Source organism: Labeo rohita, chromosome 9 (assembly GCF_022985175.1).
Source record: "Labeo rohita strain BAU-BD-2019 chromosome 9, IGBB_LRoh.1.0, whole genome shotgun sequence".
Lineage (NCBI taxonomy): Eukaryota > Metazoa > Chordata > Actinopteri > Cypriniformes > Cyprinidae > Labeo > Labeo rohita.
The window spans coordinates 22,001,993-22,021,034 of NC_066877.1; the positions used below are offsets into that span (position 1 = coordinate 22,001,993).

Genomic DNA, 19,042 nt, shown 5'->3' on the forward strand with positions numbered 1-19,042 from the left:
AAGGCATGGGTCAACGGTGTAATTATAAATGTAATTACAGAAATTAATTCTAGATGTAATTACATGCAGGCATTTTTTACATCTGAGAACAATGTAAATACATGTATGTACACATATTAATAATTAATTTCAATGTAAGTACATAGTAGTTAAGGCCACTAAAGTGGGACCCAAAAATATTATTGGCACTACTTGGACTTAGCATACACAGGTGTCAGAGGACAACAAAATGGCTGAAAGCTAATTCTGCTCTTAGAGAGTTTTGTTTTGAATGCTTTTTCAAAGGCATGCAGATTTTCTCTCTATATAGTTATAAGTAAACATATCCTGAAAGAATGCAGCTAGTTTATTAAAAGTTCATTTTCCTTGGTTGCTTTATTTGCTGTCATTTCTTAGCGTGCAATAACTGGAGTTGGCGACTATACCACAAATGTCACATACATTAATAACATGAATGTATAGAGTACTGACCTGTGATCCACATTCAGAATGAGGTTAATGGATGCAGTCTGTCCTCATGGATGCACTGGGATGACGCAAGTGTGTGCAACTTAACACAACTCTTCCTAGATCTGTAATTAGGGAAGATCTACATCAAAACTTAATGGCCTGCTAACACTAATGCTCTTGCCCTGGATTGTAGTTCAAAATTACGGTCTAGATAACTCATTACGCTGCTTTATAAGTGGGTGCCAGTTGCTTCCAGCATTTTTTTTTCTTCAATGATGTGACCTTTCTTTTAGCAGGGCCTAATTACAGTTGCATGCCAAATTTAGACAGCTTTAATTACGAGATGCAAATTAAGGTAGTTTCTTGGTGCAGGTGAGGGTTTGTTTTACCTGTGATTCCCAGTGCAGTGAAGTAGACACAAACATGCAGTGCTCTGGGTGTGAAGCAAGACTGCTGAAACAGAACTGAAATCAGTACATTTTTACAATGTTCAGTTGAGGACAGTGTATTTTGTTGATAGCAAGTTTTGAAGGCTAAATGAAGGCTGTGTTTTTGTCAAGAATACTAGTTTATATTAAAAAGCAGAGTGATGTTCAAGCACTTAAACACACTATTGTCATGTATTTTTTATTTTTTATTGATCCAGAATCCATTAGTAGTGCTATTATACATAAGGTTCTTAAAAAAAAAAAAAAAAAAAAAAAAAAAGCAATGGGTACCATCTTGAGATCTCCCTCCTTCTGTTTCCCTGTTGTCAAGACTGAGTTAAATATAAAACATCTAATTGTTGTTTGCTAAAAAAAATTCAAGGATATGTTTTCATAGAAGTCTAACAAAGCTTCATATGCCTTGCATTTCATGCAGAATCAAGAGGAAATTGGATGCTTTGAAATGAAAATATCCTATATAATATGCATTAATAATGGAAGCCTGTTTTCCTCACTGAGTAAAGAATAAAAAAGGTAATTATGACTTTTTAATCCATTCTGACTTTTTTTTTCTCAGAGTTGTCAAATATAAACTTGCAAGTGCAAGTCAGAATTGCAAGATATAAACTCATAATTCTGAGAAATAAGGTTAAAATTGCAAGATATAAATTTGCAATTCTGACTTTTTCTTTTTATATATATTCTTTTTTATATATATATATTTTTTTTTCTCCTCAGTTTATACTGTTTTTTGACTTTTTACCTCACATTAGTGAGTTTGTATCATGCAGTTCTGAGAAAAAATAATTGCAAGAAAGGTGAAATGACCTTTTTTACTTTTTTATTCAGTGGTGGAAACAGGCTTCTATATTTAATAAATTTAATATATGGAACTTTTTACATTCTTCTTCTTATTATTATTATTATTGTTACTGTTATTGTAGTTGTTGTTGTTGTTGTTGTTTTTGTTATTATTATTATTATTATTATTATTTATTGGCTTTTTGCCTTTATTAGATATGACAGTAAAGACTTAGGTAAGCAATATGCAGGGAAAGAGAAAACATCTTCTGTATTTATTGCCTGTGTGTATATAGACCTGTTAAATGCCCTGCACCACTAACTAGAAAATAACAACAGTCCTTAAATATTAATCTCCAGATACTGTACTTTCATGTTTCATATAGAGGTAGATATGTGCCTTTCGGATGGGTTTCTACATCATACACATATTGTACTGCAAGTAGACAGTGCTAAAAATTGTGGGTGAGATTTGTCCTTAGCGCTTATAAATTTAAATCCCTGCTATTGTGATTTAAACCAAAGACTGCACCATATGGTTATTTGAAGAGGAGGTTTTGAGAAGGATCCAGTGAAATCACAAATATATTTCACGCACACACTTATTCTGTCCTGGGAGATTGTGCCTCTTGTTGTTTGCATTTGTTTGTCTCTTGTTGCTTGGAGCTCAAGGACGTCATACAATTATAAGTAATGGGAGGGGTACACCTATCAAGAGTTCCACTAACAAACGCGCACACACACACACTCACACACAGAAGCAAATGCACATCCCCTGGTGAGATCTGATAGAATGCTTTTGCATCTCTTCCTGTGGCCTTTTTCATTAAACAGATAAGTAACCAAGAGCTCTGTGCCCCTAATGATGCCAGTCTCAATGTCAAGTCAAATCATACTTATTTGTGTAGCACTTTTCACAAATCACATTGTTTCAAAGCAGCTTTACAGAAAATCACAATGTTGTTTGATAAAATTTTAAAAACTTTAAGCTCCATAGTCACATTTAACAGATAAGCCGGGCGATATTATATGAATTGGTACTAACAATTAAGCAGTTAAGATTTGCTATGTAACTCTTTATGTGATAGTCTTTATATACAGTTAAAGTCAAACGTTTACATCCACCTTGCAGAATCTGCAAAATGATAATTATTTTACCAAAATAAGAGAGTTCATAATGCAAAATGCATGTTTATTTTTAATTAGTACTGACCTGAATAAAATATTTCACATAAAAGACATTTGCATATAGTCCACAAGAGAAAATAATAGTTGAATTTATAAAAAATGACCCTGTTCAAAAGTTTACATACACTTGATTCTTAATACTGTGTTGTTGCCTGAATGAACCACAGCTGTGTTTAGTGATAGTTGTTCATGAGTCCCTTGTTTGTCCTGAATAGTTAAACTGCCCACTGTTCTTCAGAAAAATCCTTCAGATCCCACAAATTCTTTTGGTTTTTCAACATTTTTTTGTATTTGAACCCTATCCAACAATGACTGTATGATTTTGAGATCCATCTTTTCATACTGAGGACAACTGAGAGACTCATATGCAACTATTACAGAAGGTTAAAATGCTCACTGATGCCTCAGAAAGAAAAATGATGTATTAAGAGCTGGGGGGTGAAAACTTTTTGAATTTGAAGACCAGGGTAAATTTGACTTATTCTGTCTTCTGGAAACATGTAGGTATCTTCTGTAGTCTCTGAAGGGCAGTACTAAATGCACAAAAATAAGATATTTAGGCAAAATAAGAAAAATGTACACATCCTCATTCCGTTCAAAAGTTTTCACCCCCCAGCTCTTAATGCATCTATTTTCATTCTGGAGCATCAGTGAGCATTTGAACCTTCTGTAATAGTTGCATATGAGTCCCTCAATTGTCCTCAGTGTGAAAAGATAGATCTCAAAATCATGCAGTTATTTTTGGAAAGGGTTCAAATACACAAAAATGCTGAAAAACCAAAGAATTTGTGAGACCTTAAGAACTTTTCTGAAGAACAGCAGGCAGTTCAGCTGTTCAGGACAAACATGGTACTCATGAACAACTATCACTACACAATAAACCACAGCTGTGGATCGTTCAGATAACAACACAGTAGTAAGAATCAAGTGCATGCTTCTGAACAGGGTCATTTCTATAAATTCAGCTATTATTTTCTCTTGAGGACTATATGTAAACCTCTTTTATGTAAAATATCTTATTCAGTACAAAGAATATAACACACATTTTGTTTGATTCCTCATATTTTGGTTAAAAAAAATATATATATATATATATATATATATATATATATATATATATATATATATATATATATATATATATATATATATATATATATATATATGTTTTGCAGATTCTGCAAGGTGTATGTAAACTTTTGACTTCAACTGTATAATGTCTCTGTAGGATAGTGTATTGTAATTATTTTTCTACCATTCTGTTTACAATTATGTGGTACTTATAGCTTATTAAAACAACTTACTGCCATGGTCTTAACATGGCATTACCATGGTATGTGTCCAAAAACATGGTAATATCATAGTACGGTTTTGTCTGTGGAGTTCATTAAATTTGTCCATGTATACATATGTATATATGTACTGCATACAATTTCTGAAGCATGAAACAGGTTCTCTGAGATGCTGCATACCTGTCTTGAACTATTTTCTCTTGCATGAGTTGTGTCCAGGCGTCTGCGTGGGCGCCTGCTGCCAGCTGAGGCGTTTTATCTTTGCTGTCTGTGTTTTCCTGCCAGATTCTCTCTCTGTTTTGTCCTTCTCTTAGTATGAATATGCATATTCAGTGTGACATAACTCTTTTGTGTCTCACCTGTTTTGTGTGTGTGTTGGTACATGCTCATGGCTGTGAATATACCCATGCATCTACAAATAAATATGCTTACACCTCAGTAACAATATGTTTTCCGTTGAAGATGCGCAAATTAGTAATTTAAGTGATATTAATCTTAGATAGCATTGCCCTGTTTTTCTGAAACAAAAGAAACAGTGAAGTACAGATTTCCTGTTATTTTCAATGTTTGCTTTACTATGCAAGTATTCTTGTTGGTTATGTGAACCTCTAACAATAGTTACACAATCATTTTTGTAAGTTGTTTCCACCTGTAACAGTCCCTCAGTTATTCATGTTGTAAAAGATGTATGATTTTGCTGAATTGTGTCCTTGCTTATTAATGTGTGAGTTTGTCCTACATAGCCAGATGTCCAGGCGATTGTGTGTGCATGCTTAATATTTCCATATTTAAATAGATGGGACTGTGGAAATACGCTTATGCAAATGATCTTTTAACTAATATATTCTGCGGTGTTACAGTGGCACGTTTGGCTCAGTGGTCTGCACTAAAGTTTGCATGGTTCCTATTTCAAAAAGTCTGCTCATGTGTTAAGTGTCTGTTTACATACCCTAGGTGTTTAATTCTGCTTACAGCTGCATCTGTAGAATGTTGCACAGCTGAAGAGGCCAAAAAAATTCATTTACTGTTTTCTCTTTTTAGGTGAACATGCCTGAACTAGCCCTGCTGCGCTTTGTAGTTCTGGATGATGATTATATAGGCGATGACTTTATTGGCCAGTACACCATCGCTTTTGAGTGTCTACAGCCTGGTTACCGCAATGTGCCCCTGCTGGGCCTCGCTGGAGACCCTTTGCCCCACGCCAGCCTGTTTGTACACATCGCCATCACTAACCGCAGAGGTGGGGGAAAGGCCCAGAGACGGGGTCTGTCGGTCAGGAGAGGAGTACGGCGTGGACGAGAGTACGTCACTCTGCGTAACACGGGCATCAAAGTGCTGGATGACACTTTCCGCCCAGCCAGCGGACCTTTGCGAGAGGCTACAGACCTGCGAGAGGATGCACTGGTAAGGGTGGTGTTGCGTGTTCAGACAACAGTAATACTAGCTATGACGACTTCACTGCTTGGCAGCCACACCCTGCTGAAAAGGCCAGGTTGCACAAGTATGAATTTCCATTCAAGTTCAGGTTGGTTTATGTAGATTAGTGCGGTCTGCTGCTGGTTAGCCAGCATGGTTTTTCCATATTATGCTGTATGATCAAGGAAATCTTGCTGGTTAAGGGGATAGTTCAACTAAACGCAAAAATTCACCCTTATGTTGTTCCAAACCCTTCTTCAAAGCACAAATTGGTCCAAAATGGTAAATAAGGAGTTGTAAAATAAATCCATATTTATCAGTTGGTTTAATCCAAGTCTTGTGAAGAGATATGATTGCTTCATATAATGAACAGATTCAAATTATATTATTAAATCTCAACAGTGATCGACATACATACATAGACACATTTTAAAATTATTTTTACGTTTGATTTTGCATTTGAGTTTATTTTTGGGGGGTAAACTATAGACCTTCAGGTTAGATGCCATTTAACACCAATGAAAACATTGCTGTGTGTTATTTAATATTCTTTCTGTCATGGTTTATGGGTGTGGCTTGAAAGGGATAATTCACCCAAAAATGAAAATTCTGTAATTAATTACTCAACCTAATGTTGTGCCAAATCTGTAAGACCTTCCTTAATCTTCGGAACACAAATTAAGATATTTTTGATTAAAACACAAGAGCTTTCTGACCCTGCATAGAGAGCAAAGCAACTGACATGTTTAAGGTTGTAAGGACTTCATTAAAATAGTCCATTTGACATAAGTGGTTCAAGGGTAATTTTATGATGCTACAGTCAAACCAAAAATTATTCGCCAGATACAAGTTTTGATATTTTTACTAGGGTGCAGGACACTATAGTTAATCCATGTAAGTGAGGATAGCAAAATAAAGTAAACTGTGACATATTATTCCCAAAAATTCCTCATACAGTGGACTACCAGTAAAACTGATAAAAAATTGGGACCAAAATTATTCAGACACTTTGACCTGACCATGTTTTGCTTAAGTATTTTTTTCTTTAATTGCTAATGCGACTTTTTACACCACAGACCCAACAAAATTAAGCATTGGTTGGTAATTGGTCAACAAAGTATTGATAGTTGTGTAAATATTGTCATGTTAACAGTTGTCTGAATATTTTTGGTTGATTGTAATCCATTACATACCCTTCTATCAAAGTTATCTGACATTATCAAGATGAAGTTGTTCTGACACAATTTAACTCTGAGTTCTTGTCATATTTTATTACCATTTTTTAAACTATAGTGAATAAACTGTGAAAATGTGAGAAATGTTGAAGGTGTCTGAATAAATTTTGGTTTGACTGTACGAGAATACTTCTTGTGCTCAAAAAACACAAAAATAATGATTTTGTGCGTTCACAAGAGTACCACGGCACATGTTTTTCTTTTCTTTGACTTCCATTCATATGCATGCAAATGCGGGAGAGCGGAAACGCAAGCTCAAGTTTCAAGTTTGGTAAACTCTGACCTGCAAATTCACATCATGTGAAACCGTGAGACCAACGGCAGATTGATATATCACAGCATAAGTTTATAAAAAGACATTGCAGAGCGTGGCGTCATATCACAACAGTTTGCAGCGTCCAAAGAAATTTTGTATGCTCAAAGTCTAGTGCGACCACGGCTGAAGATGCACACGTGCATTGTGGTACTCTCGTGAATGCTCATCGAAGACTGACCCGGAAGAGAAGAAATTACTGAATAAAGTCGTTATTTTCGTTTTCTTTGCAGACAAAAAGTATTCTTGTATCTTTATAACATTACGGTTGAACCACTGATGTCACACAAACCTTTTTAACGATGTCCTTATGACTTTTTTGGGTCTTGAACATGTCAGTATCTTCTGTAGCTCCTGAAGGGCAGTACTAAATGAAAAAAATATGATATTTAGGCAAAAAAAGAAAAATTTTCACCCCTGACTCTTAATGCATCGTGTTTCCTTTTGGAGCATCAGTGAGTGTCTGAATGTTCTGGATCTCGAAATCATGGAGGTTCAGAAAGCTCTTGGATTTTATCAAGAATATCTTATTTTCTTAGATGAACGAAGGTCTTATGGGTTTGGAACGACATGTGGGTGAGTAATTAATGACAGAATTTTCATTTTTGGGTGCACTATCCTTAAAATGAACTAATGTGCTTCTTTTTAAATGGATGTATTTGTGATTGAATGAGGCCACATTAGTGTCAGTGTAGCCCTGGTCCATCCAGATTGATGGCTGGCTCTCCCAGTCAGAGCTGTCTAAATATAATGGTTTGGATATCGTGAACAGAACAATTTGTGTCAGTGCTATTAGTTCTGTTGAGTGGGTCGTGCAGATAATTGGTGTTGTTTGTAAATGTGTCTGCTCACTAATAACATGGCCATGTCAGACAGTGAAAACAGATATTATTACAGACATTAGGTAGATGAATATATTTGTTTTCTTTTCATGAAACATTTGCTTGACTCAAAGTGAACGTAAGTAATAGTTGCACATCCTAAATCCACTTATCTGAAGATTTCTGATCTCACTACTTGTTGCAATCCTTTGAGACAGAGTCACTGACAGATTCTGATCCTTTTAATAATCAGCTTATACAGCTGACATGAAGTTGCAAGTCTCAGTTCTGAACATGTAAAAACCAGACACCTCCTCACTGGCCATCTGTTGTGAAAGCAAAGCTCAGTTCACTTGCCACTTCTGGGTTTTAACTTAAGTCATGTAAACACACACATTTCTAGCAGTGTGTTTACCTGATTTTTCAAGCAAGCCCTAGAAATTAAACAACAGTTCTGTTGACCTACACTTAGGTATGATTTATGGGTGACGGTAAGGGGAGGAGGGATGGAGGGTAGAGTATCTGTAGGGTCAGGTGACAGGGCCAGGATCAGTTGCCACAGCAGTGTGTTGTGTGTTGAGGAAGAAGAGTCACATCCATAATTACTGTGTTCACAAAACCTGCTGATCTCAGAGATAAACCAGACACAAAACCAGACAGTGGCCCCAAAAACTATTTGAACCATTGCTTTAGTCTTATCTTTGCAATTACTGTTAACCATCTGGTCCTATGTTCGTTTTTAGTAGAATTATGAATCTGTTACCCCACACACCACAGGTGTATATTTCTTGTTTTGTTGTTCAAAGCAATAACACTTGTTTGTGTGATATATTTAGCTCAAAGGCGTACTTATCTTTTTTTGGAACTAAAAGCCGCTTTGTTTGATATTTTCTTACAGTTGAGGTCAAAAGTTTGCATACACCTTGCAGAATCTGCAAAATGTTAATTATTTTATCAAAATAAGAGGGATCATACAAAATGCATGTTATTTATGTAGTACTGACCTGAATAATATATTTTACATAAAAGATGTTTACATATAGCTCACAAGAGAAAACAGTAGTTGAATTTATAAACATATGATCCTGTTCAACAGTTTACATACACTTGATTCTTAATACTGTTGTTACCTGAATGAACCACAGCTGTGGTTTTTTTTTTTTTTCACAAATTCTTTGGTTTTTCAGCATTTTTTGTGTATTTTCAGCATTGTGGATGCTGAGCTGGGGGTGAAAACATTTTGAATTTGAAGATCAGGGTAAATTTAACTTATTTTGTCTTCTGGGAAACATGTAAGTATCTTCTGTAGCTTCTAAATGGCAGTACTAAATGAGAAAATATGATATATGAGTCCCTGAGTGTGAAAAGATGGATCTCAAAATCATACAGTCATTGTTGGAAAGGGTTCACATACACAAAAATGCTGAAAAACCAAAGAATTTGTGGGACCTGAAGGATTTATCTGAAGAACAGCTGACAGTGGAACTGTTCAGGACAAACAAGGGACTCATAACTATCACCAAAAAAACCAAACAAACAAACACAGCTGTGGATCATTCAGGTTACAACACAGCATTAAGAATCAAGCGTACTTTATGTGAACTTTTGAACAGGGTCATTTTTATAAATTCAACTAGTATGTTTACTATATGTAAACGTCTTTTGTGTGAAATGTCTTATTCAGGTCAGTACTAAATAAAAAAAAATAACATGCATTTTGTGTGATCCCTCTTATTTTGGTAAAATTAACATTTTGCAGATTCTGCAAGGTGTATGTAAACTTTTGACATCAGCTGTATCTAATCCAATGACATTAATACATTTTCACTGTCCAAATACTTAATGGGGTCACTGTACATACAGACTGGTCCTTTATTCTTTCACACTACAATGTCTACTTTATTCACAGCATGGACTTCTTTCTCAGACAAATAAACAGATATACAGATTGATCACCCACATGAAGCCCCCCGAACACACATATACATCTCCAAATGGCTTTGTTAATCACGGTTGTGGGTGTGTGATTCTGTCAGGTGGAAAATAGAAACCGGCTCTGTATCTGCTAAAATGTAATGAAGGGAGATGTATGATAAAAAGCTGAAATGTGATCAGCTGAGGCCTTTGTCAGTCATTCAGACACAGAAAGCTGTTAAATTGCACAGGTTTATCTGTCTGTATAAAGGCAAGAAGCCATTATTTTGGCTTTGCCTCGTGAGAGTAGCTCTGCATAATACAATCAGTATCAAACAATATAAATGTCACCGTTTTTTTTTCCCCCAAGTTTTTAGACTCTTGGCTCTTGTTTTCTTTTAGAGATCTTGCAGTTATGATTGTATATGTTTAGAGTACTCTGTATTCTACTATTCAAAAGTCTGAGGTCCTTTTTTTAACATGATAAGAAATTATTATATTTAGCAGAATACTATTTAAAAGTGTATAGTTTATATAATGTAGAATGTTATAAAAGATTTCTGTTCTTTTAAACTTTCTATCTTTTAAAAAATTCTGATTAAAAAGAAAAAGTATTCCACAAAAACATTACCAATGTTGAAAACACTTGAAAACACTTCTTGTGCATTAAATCAGCATGTTAGAAGGGTCACGTGACACTGAAGACTAAGTAATTGCTGAAAATTCTGCTTTTCCATCACAGGAATAAATTACATTTTTACACAAAATAAATAGTAAGATTATTTTAAATTGTAATAATATTTTACAATATTTGTTTTACTGTATCTTTTAATCAAATAAATACAGTGTGCACAAGAGACATCTTTCAAAAGCAAAACCTTGCAACCCCAAACCCAATTGGAAATGGAAATGTTTCTTTTGTTTATTAACATGCCTTTTTGTGTGTTTATCATATGATGTTACTTAACTTTATCTCTGTCTCCTGGGCTTTTTTGAAATATTTGTTTTAACCAAGTGTGTGCCTGTGTTCACATTTTCCCTTTCTTTAGAGTGCCACAGTGGCTTTTAAGGAACAGTGTGGGCTCCCCCCCGATGGCCACATTGAAGCAGTGCATCCAGAGTTTGTCCACAAGGCTGCAGGGTCCAGATGGGCCCCCAGGTGCCACACTCACTCTGAAGGAAGGTTACCCATGCCTGGAACCTGTGGGCAACTTGACTGATGCCACTCGTAAACTGCTAAATGGTTATGACACGGTAAGAGGCACCCATTTATGCAGGCTATTTTAATGTCACGCATCATTGCCATGCGTTCCGTTTCATAGACTATAATAGGCCAACTTTATGCTTGTGCTGAATTTCTCAGGCATCACTAATGTGCAGATAAAACCATTTCCTAAATACTAGCTTAGAGAGACCTTCAACAAAGCAAGGTATTTCGCTGCTGCAAATATAAACAATATCATATTGATATGTATGAATAATATCTTACAATATCGGTCAGCTATCCTCTTCTATGCATTACCTGCCATTACAATGGCATTTGTCTTTTTAGCCATCCCACGTGTATGCATGTGGGAGTAAGAACAGGCGCACTGGAGTGAGTAAGACATCTGAGGCTTTAGTCACCATTCATCCTCCTCTGCTGTTGTAGGTTCCCTCATTCTGTCTCTCCCTGTGGGTTTACTCTGGGTCCTGTTGTGTGTTTGAGACCAGGACTGAGACAGACTGGCACGACTACATTTTATAAATATCTTCACTGTGAGAAAGGGCAGCAGTGGTCTGCTCAGAATTTTATTGCTTAGAGATTACTTTTTCATAGTTCATAATGGAGTTCTCAGATGTGTTTTAGATTTTATTGTTAAGTCAGAAATGAGACATTAGTTAACGTATAGTAAACATATAAAGCTATAAAATTAATGTATAATGTATGATTTAGATTGGATAATTCGTAGAAGAATTTAATGCAAAATTCTTGCGTTTTTAGACATTCAAAAACTATTTTATATTCATTATATTTTATATTTATATTCATAAATGCTTTAAAACAGTAATATTATAAAGTATCATTACATTTTAAAATAACTGTTTACTTTTTTATATATTTTTTTAAATATTATTTGTTTCTGTAATGGCAAAGCTAATTTTCAGCAGCAATAACCCCAGTGTTCAGAAATCATTCTAATATATAATATCTAATACATAAACTATATAAATGTTGAAAAAAGTTGTGCTGCTCGTGCATTTTTTTCCAGAATCTTTTTAGATTCTTTGCATATATTTAAAACATTGTAAATATCATTACTGTCATGTTTGATCAATATGCTTCCCCACTGAATGCAAGTATTAATTTCTCTCTCAAAAAAAAAAAAGCAGACCATAATTCCTGTCTGCATCTTTTTTTTTCAGATGATCTCTGCTAACAAACAGCTGATAGAAAATGCAGATGGAGTGCACGAGAGAATCGCACAAGTGCAAAAGGAAGGTGAGTAGAGCTGTGGGGGAGAAGATGAGTGGAGGATGAATCATCTTTGTATTTTCTTTCTGCCGAATGATGTTTCAGTCAGGCCCTAGAGGATGTGTGAAAATCTTGAGAAACAATTCACAGGTTTCTCAAATTTGCATTTATCCACAACACAGTTCCCCTATCAACACTTTGAAACATTGCCTTTTATCCTGAAAGGTGCTGAAAATACCTTCACGGTTGTTTTGAAATGATGCAAGTCTATACAGTATCCAGTGTTGATGAGGTGCTTATACTAGTGATGCTTTTGATTACATTTTCTAGTAGTGACTGAAGGGCTGTTGCTAACGTATTGGGGTCACTGGTATTGTTTATTGCAGGGGCCCTCCACCACTAGCTGGGGGGACCCTAGAAACATCACACAGCTTTCACCCCACTAGTGATGACCTGGTTATGTAGCTCTTCCAGTAAAAAGCTACACACTTTTTTTCCAAAGTGTGTTTGTTTTTGTAGCATTACACACCACAACACCACTGTTATGTGATATTGACTCTGCAGCATTATAACCAGGTTAGTCGACGCAATATTCAAAGAATGTAGCTTTGGGAAGTCTGATTCTTTTTGGTGACTCTCTTCATTCTGGCAGTGTTATGTAAATAAACGATTCACCATTTAAATAAATAATTCACAGTCCCTGCATGGAGCTTTCTGGCTTCCTTTTTATATTTAATGTAGGAAATGTTTACTTAAACGGTGCTTTTTATCAGTGTTTGCAACCCAGTTTTTTTAAAACGAGGGTTTTTAAAAGTGTTCAAGTGTCACTCTAAGTGACACTCATTGACTAAGAAACACTTAATGTGTTTATGCTAAAAAAATCCAACTATTAGTAAATTTAAATGATGTAAAAATATAATAAGAAGAAAGATGCAGACATGAATTAGACTGTGAAATTAAATATTTGTCTGTTTCTAGCCTCATAATCTCTCACACAAATATTTGTACCCCAATTACACACATCCAAGGCACTTAGGTCAAAATGACTGCGTTTGAATATCCTTATGAGGGTATATTGATGAAATGAGAGCAAGCGAGTACAGACAACACAGCAGATTAGGAATGAAAGGGCAGTTTACAGAGGCCATGAAGCACAATATTATCTAACCAGAGGATGAATGAGTACACATCATCCATTATTTGGCAGCTCAGTTCCTACAGAAGCATGTTTGCACCATAAATGGCTTTTTGAAAATCTCAAGCCAGAAAAAAAATGATACATGTTATGTGTGTGTTTGTTTTTTGTTCTATGTCCTCTTAGGAATGGTGTTTCATGAAGACTTGCCCAGGTTGGGAGAAAAGGAAAATCTGAAAGGCCGTAAACAAAGTAAAGCTTTGGAAAGTTTTACTTGGAACATCACTGTGCTGAAGGTAAATAGCGTGAGCTGCTCTTTCCCTCCCTCAAACAGCCTTGAATTTTTGGATAATGTTTTCACTCTGCTTTTAGACGAAAGGGAAAAGGGCTTCTGTTTTTTGAAATTCGATCTTGCAATGTAAGTTGTTGACCTTATAAATACACTGTGTGCGGTGGACTTTTAAAATGAGCAGGTCTTTTCTCTGGGTTTGGGCGGTTTTACTTGATTGGAAATTCATGCTTCAGTTCCATTTGATGTTTACGCTGTTTATGGGTTAAAAGATTATGCAACAGCATTTACTTTACACTTGGGACTAGAAAAAAAGAGACATTACCATAAAAGCTATGAAAAAGTCTTGTTGTTTGGCTATTATTAATAGCTGCTATATTTTAAGAGTTTTAGTCAATAAATCTTCTATGTTCTTTAAAGAGGACATCTTTAATTAATTTGTTTTTCCCATTGAGGTCCACTTTGTTTAAAAGTCTTTTAGTATTCATGATCATTTCCCAATGGCTAATTTTTACTGCTGTGACTTGTATATGAAATTCTTTGTTGTGAAGTACATTTATGTGTAAGAGATTATTGAAAAATAAAAAAATGTATGGCAGGGACTTATTTATATTCAGATTGAGTTTTAACAATTTGTTTAAAAATTATGAGGTCAAAAAAATATAAAAAGTATACACAGATGAATTGTCCACTGTAAAATCTTTGAAAATAAGATTTATGACATAGATTCGGTAGTTTATTGGTTTAATGAATGATTCAGTAACTGACTCATAAAGACCGAGTCATTGTTTTGTTCCTGAATGAATCGGTGCTTTTAATCAAATTGGATTAAGTGAATGATACAGTGAGTTAATGATTCAACCATAAAGACAGTCACTTGTCATCACCATAGACTGTATTTAAAAAAAAATTCCTTCCTTCCACTAAAAAAAGTGAAGCCAAAACATCTCAGTATGCCACTCAGGATACCGCTGTTATCTTGTGAAAATTATGTAATTTGGAGACTGAGTCTCTGCAGTAGTGATTTGTTTGGAGCCCGAGTCTGCACAGTAGTGATTCGCTTGAAGCCCAAGTCTGAGTAGTAATGATTCGTTTGGAACCTGAGTCTTTTTTTTTTTTTTTTTTTTTTTTCTCAAAGGTGGGCAGGATTTGTTTGGAGCCCGAGTCTGTGCTGTAATGATTTGTTTGGAGCCTGAGTCTGCGCATTAGTGATTTACTTGGAAACAGAGTCAATGTAGTAGTGATTCATTTGTAGCCCGTGTCTGTGCAGTAGTGATTGGTTTAGAGCCAGAGTCTGCGCAGTAGTGATTCATTTAGAGCCCGATTCTGCATAGTAGTGATTCATTTGAAGCCAGAGTCTGTGCAGTAGTGATTCATTTGGTGCCAGAGTCTGTGCAGTAGTGATTGGTTTAGAGCCAGAGTCTGTGCAGTAGTGATTAGTTTAGTGCCCGATTCTGCACAGTAGTGATTCATTTGGTGCCAGAGTCTGCGCAGTAGTGATTCATTTGGTGCCAGAGTCTGCGCAGTAGTGATTCATTTGGTGCCAGACTCTGCGCCGTAGTGATTCATTTGGTGCCAGAGTCTGCACAGTAGTGATTAATTTGAAGCCCAAGTCTGAGTAGTAGTGATTCTTTTGGAGCCTGAGTCTGCGCAGTAATGATCTGTTAGGAGCCAGAGTCTGTGCAGTAGTGATTCGTTTGGAGCCAAAGTCTGTGCAGTAGTGATCGTGAAATGGAGCCACGATATCAAAGTACTGGCCAAACTCCCACAGAACCAATCACAAGATCAAAATCACAACACCACACCCTATTTTTATAGCATCAAATAAACTATAACTAAAAGCAAACTTATTACAAAGTAGAAGAACAAACACTTGAACATACATCGGTATGATAAGAACTGCCTAAAATGGCAGAAACCATCTTTGGAAAAAAAAATGTATTTGAAGTGTAATTTAATTATTTAGTTTGTCTCACATCCCATTAGATTACATGAAGGATTTATGACCTATACTGGGTCCAGCCACCTGGGGGCAATCGAAATCTTTTGGCTTCACTTTTCAGGATGTGTGCGGTACACTTGAAAAATCTAAACGGCAGACTCAAATTTGTGCAGCAGAACTAACTGATGTATGACTCCATAACAAACCCAATTCATGTAATTCATGTCTCTCTCTTTTTAGGGTCAGTGTGACCTCCTGCGCAGCGCTAAGATAGATGCTTTGGATACACTGCGGCAGCTAGCGTTGGCCTGTGAGGCGTGCGGGCTGATGTTGACCTCTGACGGTCACTACACCCCTCACAGCCTCTCCTCGAGACGTGGCAGCAGCCACGGCAACGGACGCATCTGAGCCCCAGAGATGCGTAGGCATTAAGAGAGCATTTATTCATAGGTGAATGAATGGTTGAAAGTTGGACAGACAGATGTATAGGTGTCTCAGAGGCTAGTAGGGACATTTGTCCTTTACTAAAGTGGGTGCTTGTTCTAACACAGCATTGACCAGATGTTATTTGAGGCCAAAAATATGGAATGTTCTTACCAAGACGTACTGAATGAAGGACGTAATCGTGAATTCCATAGCGATATAAAATGACTGATGTCAACAATGTAGATTTCGCCGGAATGAAAAATGTTCCTGCAATATTTAAGAGGACTTTAGTGTCAAGCTAAAGGCTAGCAACGTTCTTTCAAGCAGAAAAATACACAAGTAATGTTAAATACAGAAGACTCATTAGTCTTTTCCCAAATTCATGACAAAACCACCAAAGTGTGAGGTTTGTTTACTCAGGTTAGCACAAACGCATCTCAGTGCTTTTAGAGGGTCTGACGTTGGTCTGCATCATCTTCACTGTGCTGTGACTCAAACTGATTGACAGGTGATGCCCACCAGCAGGACGGCACCATTTCCACCCTTATCCGAAGTGTATTGGATATAACTGGTGCCTCTCTGTTCAAAGGGAACCATATCCTCATCTTCCGTCTTTACCAGTGACACGGATCATCTTGAGCGCATTAACAATGCAGAATGAACTCAAGAAGGCTTTGTTAAAATACTGCTCAGTGCTCCCTAACAGTGTTAACTGAGCTGGGAAAACAAGTACAGATTACACCACCATTATCCATGTATGCGTATGGAGTTCAGCACCTGGGATCGGAACAATGTTACAAAATGACAAACCACAGTTTAAGTGAAAAGTGACTTTAACATGCATTCCTTGGTTTGATTGACTGAAGGCTTCTGATGAGTCCACTGGCATGATCATCATCACGTTGTTTTGTCACAACAAAGACAAACGTCTACTAAACATGGCAAGAACTGCTGCCGGCTGTTTGATTATAAAAAAAACCTAACAGCTTTAAGCACTGGAAGGACTAAAGTACATCAAAATCTAACGCGTAAACTGTTTTACAACTTTCATTGTGTAACATTTGACAGTGTTGTGATAGACAAGGAAAACATTGGCAGTATTTTGTCCACTGCCGTCAAAGACACTTACAATAGACTAGTTTTTGAAGTTTGCACCTTTTCTTTTCATGTTAACAGAGTAACAGAAATTAGATATGTGAGATTGGAAAACTATATAGATATATATTATTTTTCTTATGGTAGAAAAGTGAAAGTGTTGGTACATTGTGTGCGTATGTGAACGTACGTGTGCAAGGGTGCTACTGTAAATGTGTGTGAGATATTTCAGTGGTACTTGTTCTGAATGTGACCAATCTGATGCCTGATCGATTCGGGCAGTTGTTTTTAAACGAAAACCCGACCGTTGGTTGATGTCAGATGTTTTATTTTAGAAGACCAAATAAGCATATTCACAACAGTGAGTATGTATTAATCGATAAAGAACGAGATGAGAAACAGCGTAACATTTCCACATAAGCAAATGTCCTGTTTTGTCTTTCCTTTTTAACTACTTTTATGTATTTACGTTTCTCTTCCTTTGTCTGTGCACTTATTTTCCTGTGCTTTCTTTTTGACTGAAGGGCGAACGATCCATGTTCTGTGACATTTTCTTCTGCGTGTTCACGTCTGAGCTGAATGTGATTCCTGAAGTGTTCCTTAAAAAACAAATTGTTTGCTAAAGAGTGAACAAAAACGTTTTGTGAATTACAAAAGAGAATTGTAGATATTATAGACGATATTTAGTTTCTAATACGTGCGTGCATTTGTATCACGTAACCCTTGTTCCTTCGGCCCCTGGACCAGCAACCCAGAGGATCTGTGTACCTGTAAAGGGGCCAAAATCTAAATAATGAATACCCATTCACAGTATTAGCTTTCCGCTCTTGAGACCAATCAGACATGCGAAGTGAGTTGTCTCACTTTAGATGGGTACAATTACTCTTAGGAGCAATCGGATGCAAATCCGATGTATCACTGTCCGTGAGGGTGGATGACGAGCAAAATGAACCCCATTGAGGTGCACTTTAAACTAAACAGAGCAATCCATTTGGAGCGGTCTATTGATTCCTGCAGTATTAGGTAGTGGTCAACATCTCAGACGGTGCAATATTACTCTGCTGTTTGACGTTAAACATAATGACTAGTTTAATGAGGAGCATTAATCCAGCTGTCCTAATATGCCGTTTCTGCTTTTTCTTTCCGTGTGTGGTTACCGTGCGTTTGTTGTGTCTGCCTTTCCTCTGACTCTTAAAAATGAAAAATATTGTTTAAAATATTGTTTTTTGTCGCATTCTTGTTAGAAGTTGTTGTCCTTGTATAAACGGAGAGTATTTATTAAAGGTGACAAGTGTGAGTTAAACACAGTAAACTTCAAAGGTACGTTGCTTTTATTTTGAAATGATGGTTTGTATTTTATAACATTAACAAGTTGATGTAACACAGATGTGCCCCAGACTAAATAAAGCTATCTTTTACTGACTGCTGTCTCTTCTGTTAAACGTAACTGTTGTGTCTTATCAATACTGCCGGAGCTCTTTAGGCATTTAATGACTTGAGTTTGGGTATGTTTGTTAATAAGATGCTTATCCAGGCCACTTAACATTTATTTTGTGTGCTGAAACGGTAGCTATCAGTAATGACCATGGGAAAATATCCAAATTAGCCAGCAGGTGGAGTTGTTTTCAGTCTTTAAAATCAGAGGATGCATGTTGCTACTACAGGAGTTGTCTCCTGTGTGTCAAGCCTATTGTAACTATTTATTAGGTCCCACTTTATATTAGGTGGCCTTAACTACCATGTACTTACATAAAAAATAAGTATGGCGTACAATGTAAAAACATGTATGTACACAATTTACCAAATGAGACCCTGGACCACAAACCACATTCTTTTTTTAAA

The 19,042-nt window shown here is 36.2% G+C and overlaps 1 protein-coding gene across 1 annotated transcript in view; it reads left to right on the plus strand.

Moving 5' to 3' along the window:
- The window catches only part of plcl1 (phospholipase C like 1), an 86,532-nt gene extending 67,910 nt beyond the window's left edge, over nucleotides 1-18,622 (plus strand). Inside the window, 6 exon segments of the mRNA XM_051118690.1 lie at nucleotides 5,201-5,563; nucleotides 10,908-10,943; nucleotides 10,945-11,112; nucleotides 12,265-12,340; nucleotides 13,635-13,744; nucleotides 15,920-18,622. Of these exon segments, the coding sequence (XP_050974647.1) occupies nucleotides 5,201-5,563; nucleotides 10,908-10,943; nucleotides 10,945-11,112; nucleotides 12,265-12,340; nucleotides 13,635-13,744; nucleotides 15,920-16,087 (921 nt within the window). The 3' untranslated portion in view covers nucleotides 16,088-18,622.
- The last annotated feature ends 420 nt before the right edge of the window (nucleotides 18,623-19,042 follow it).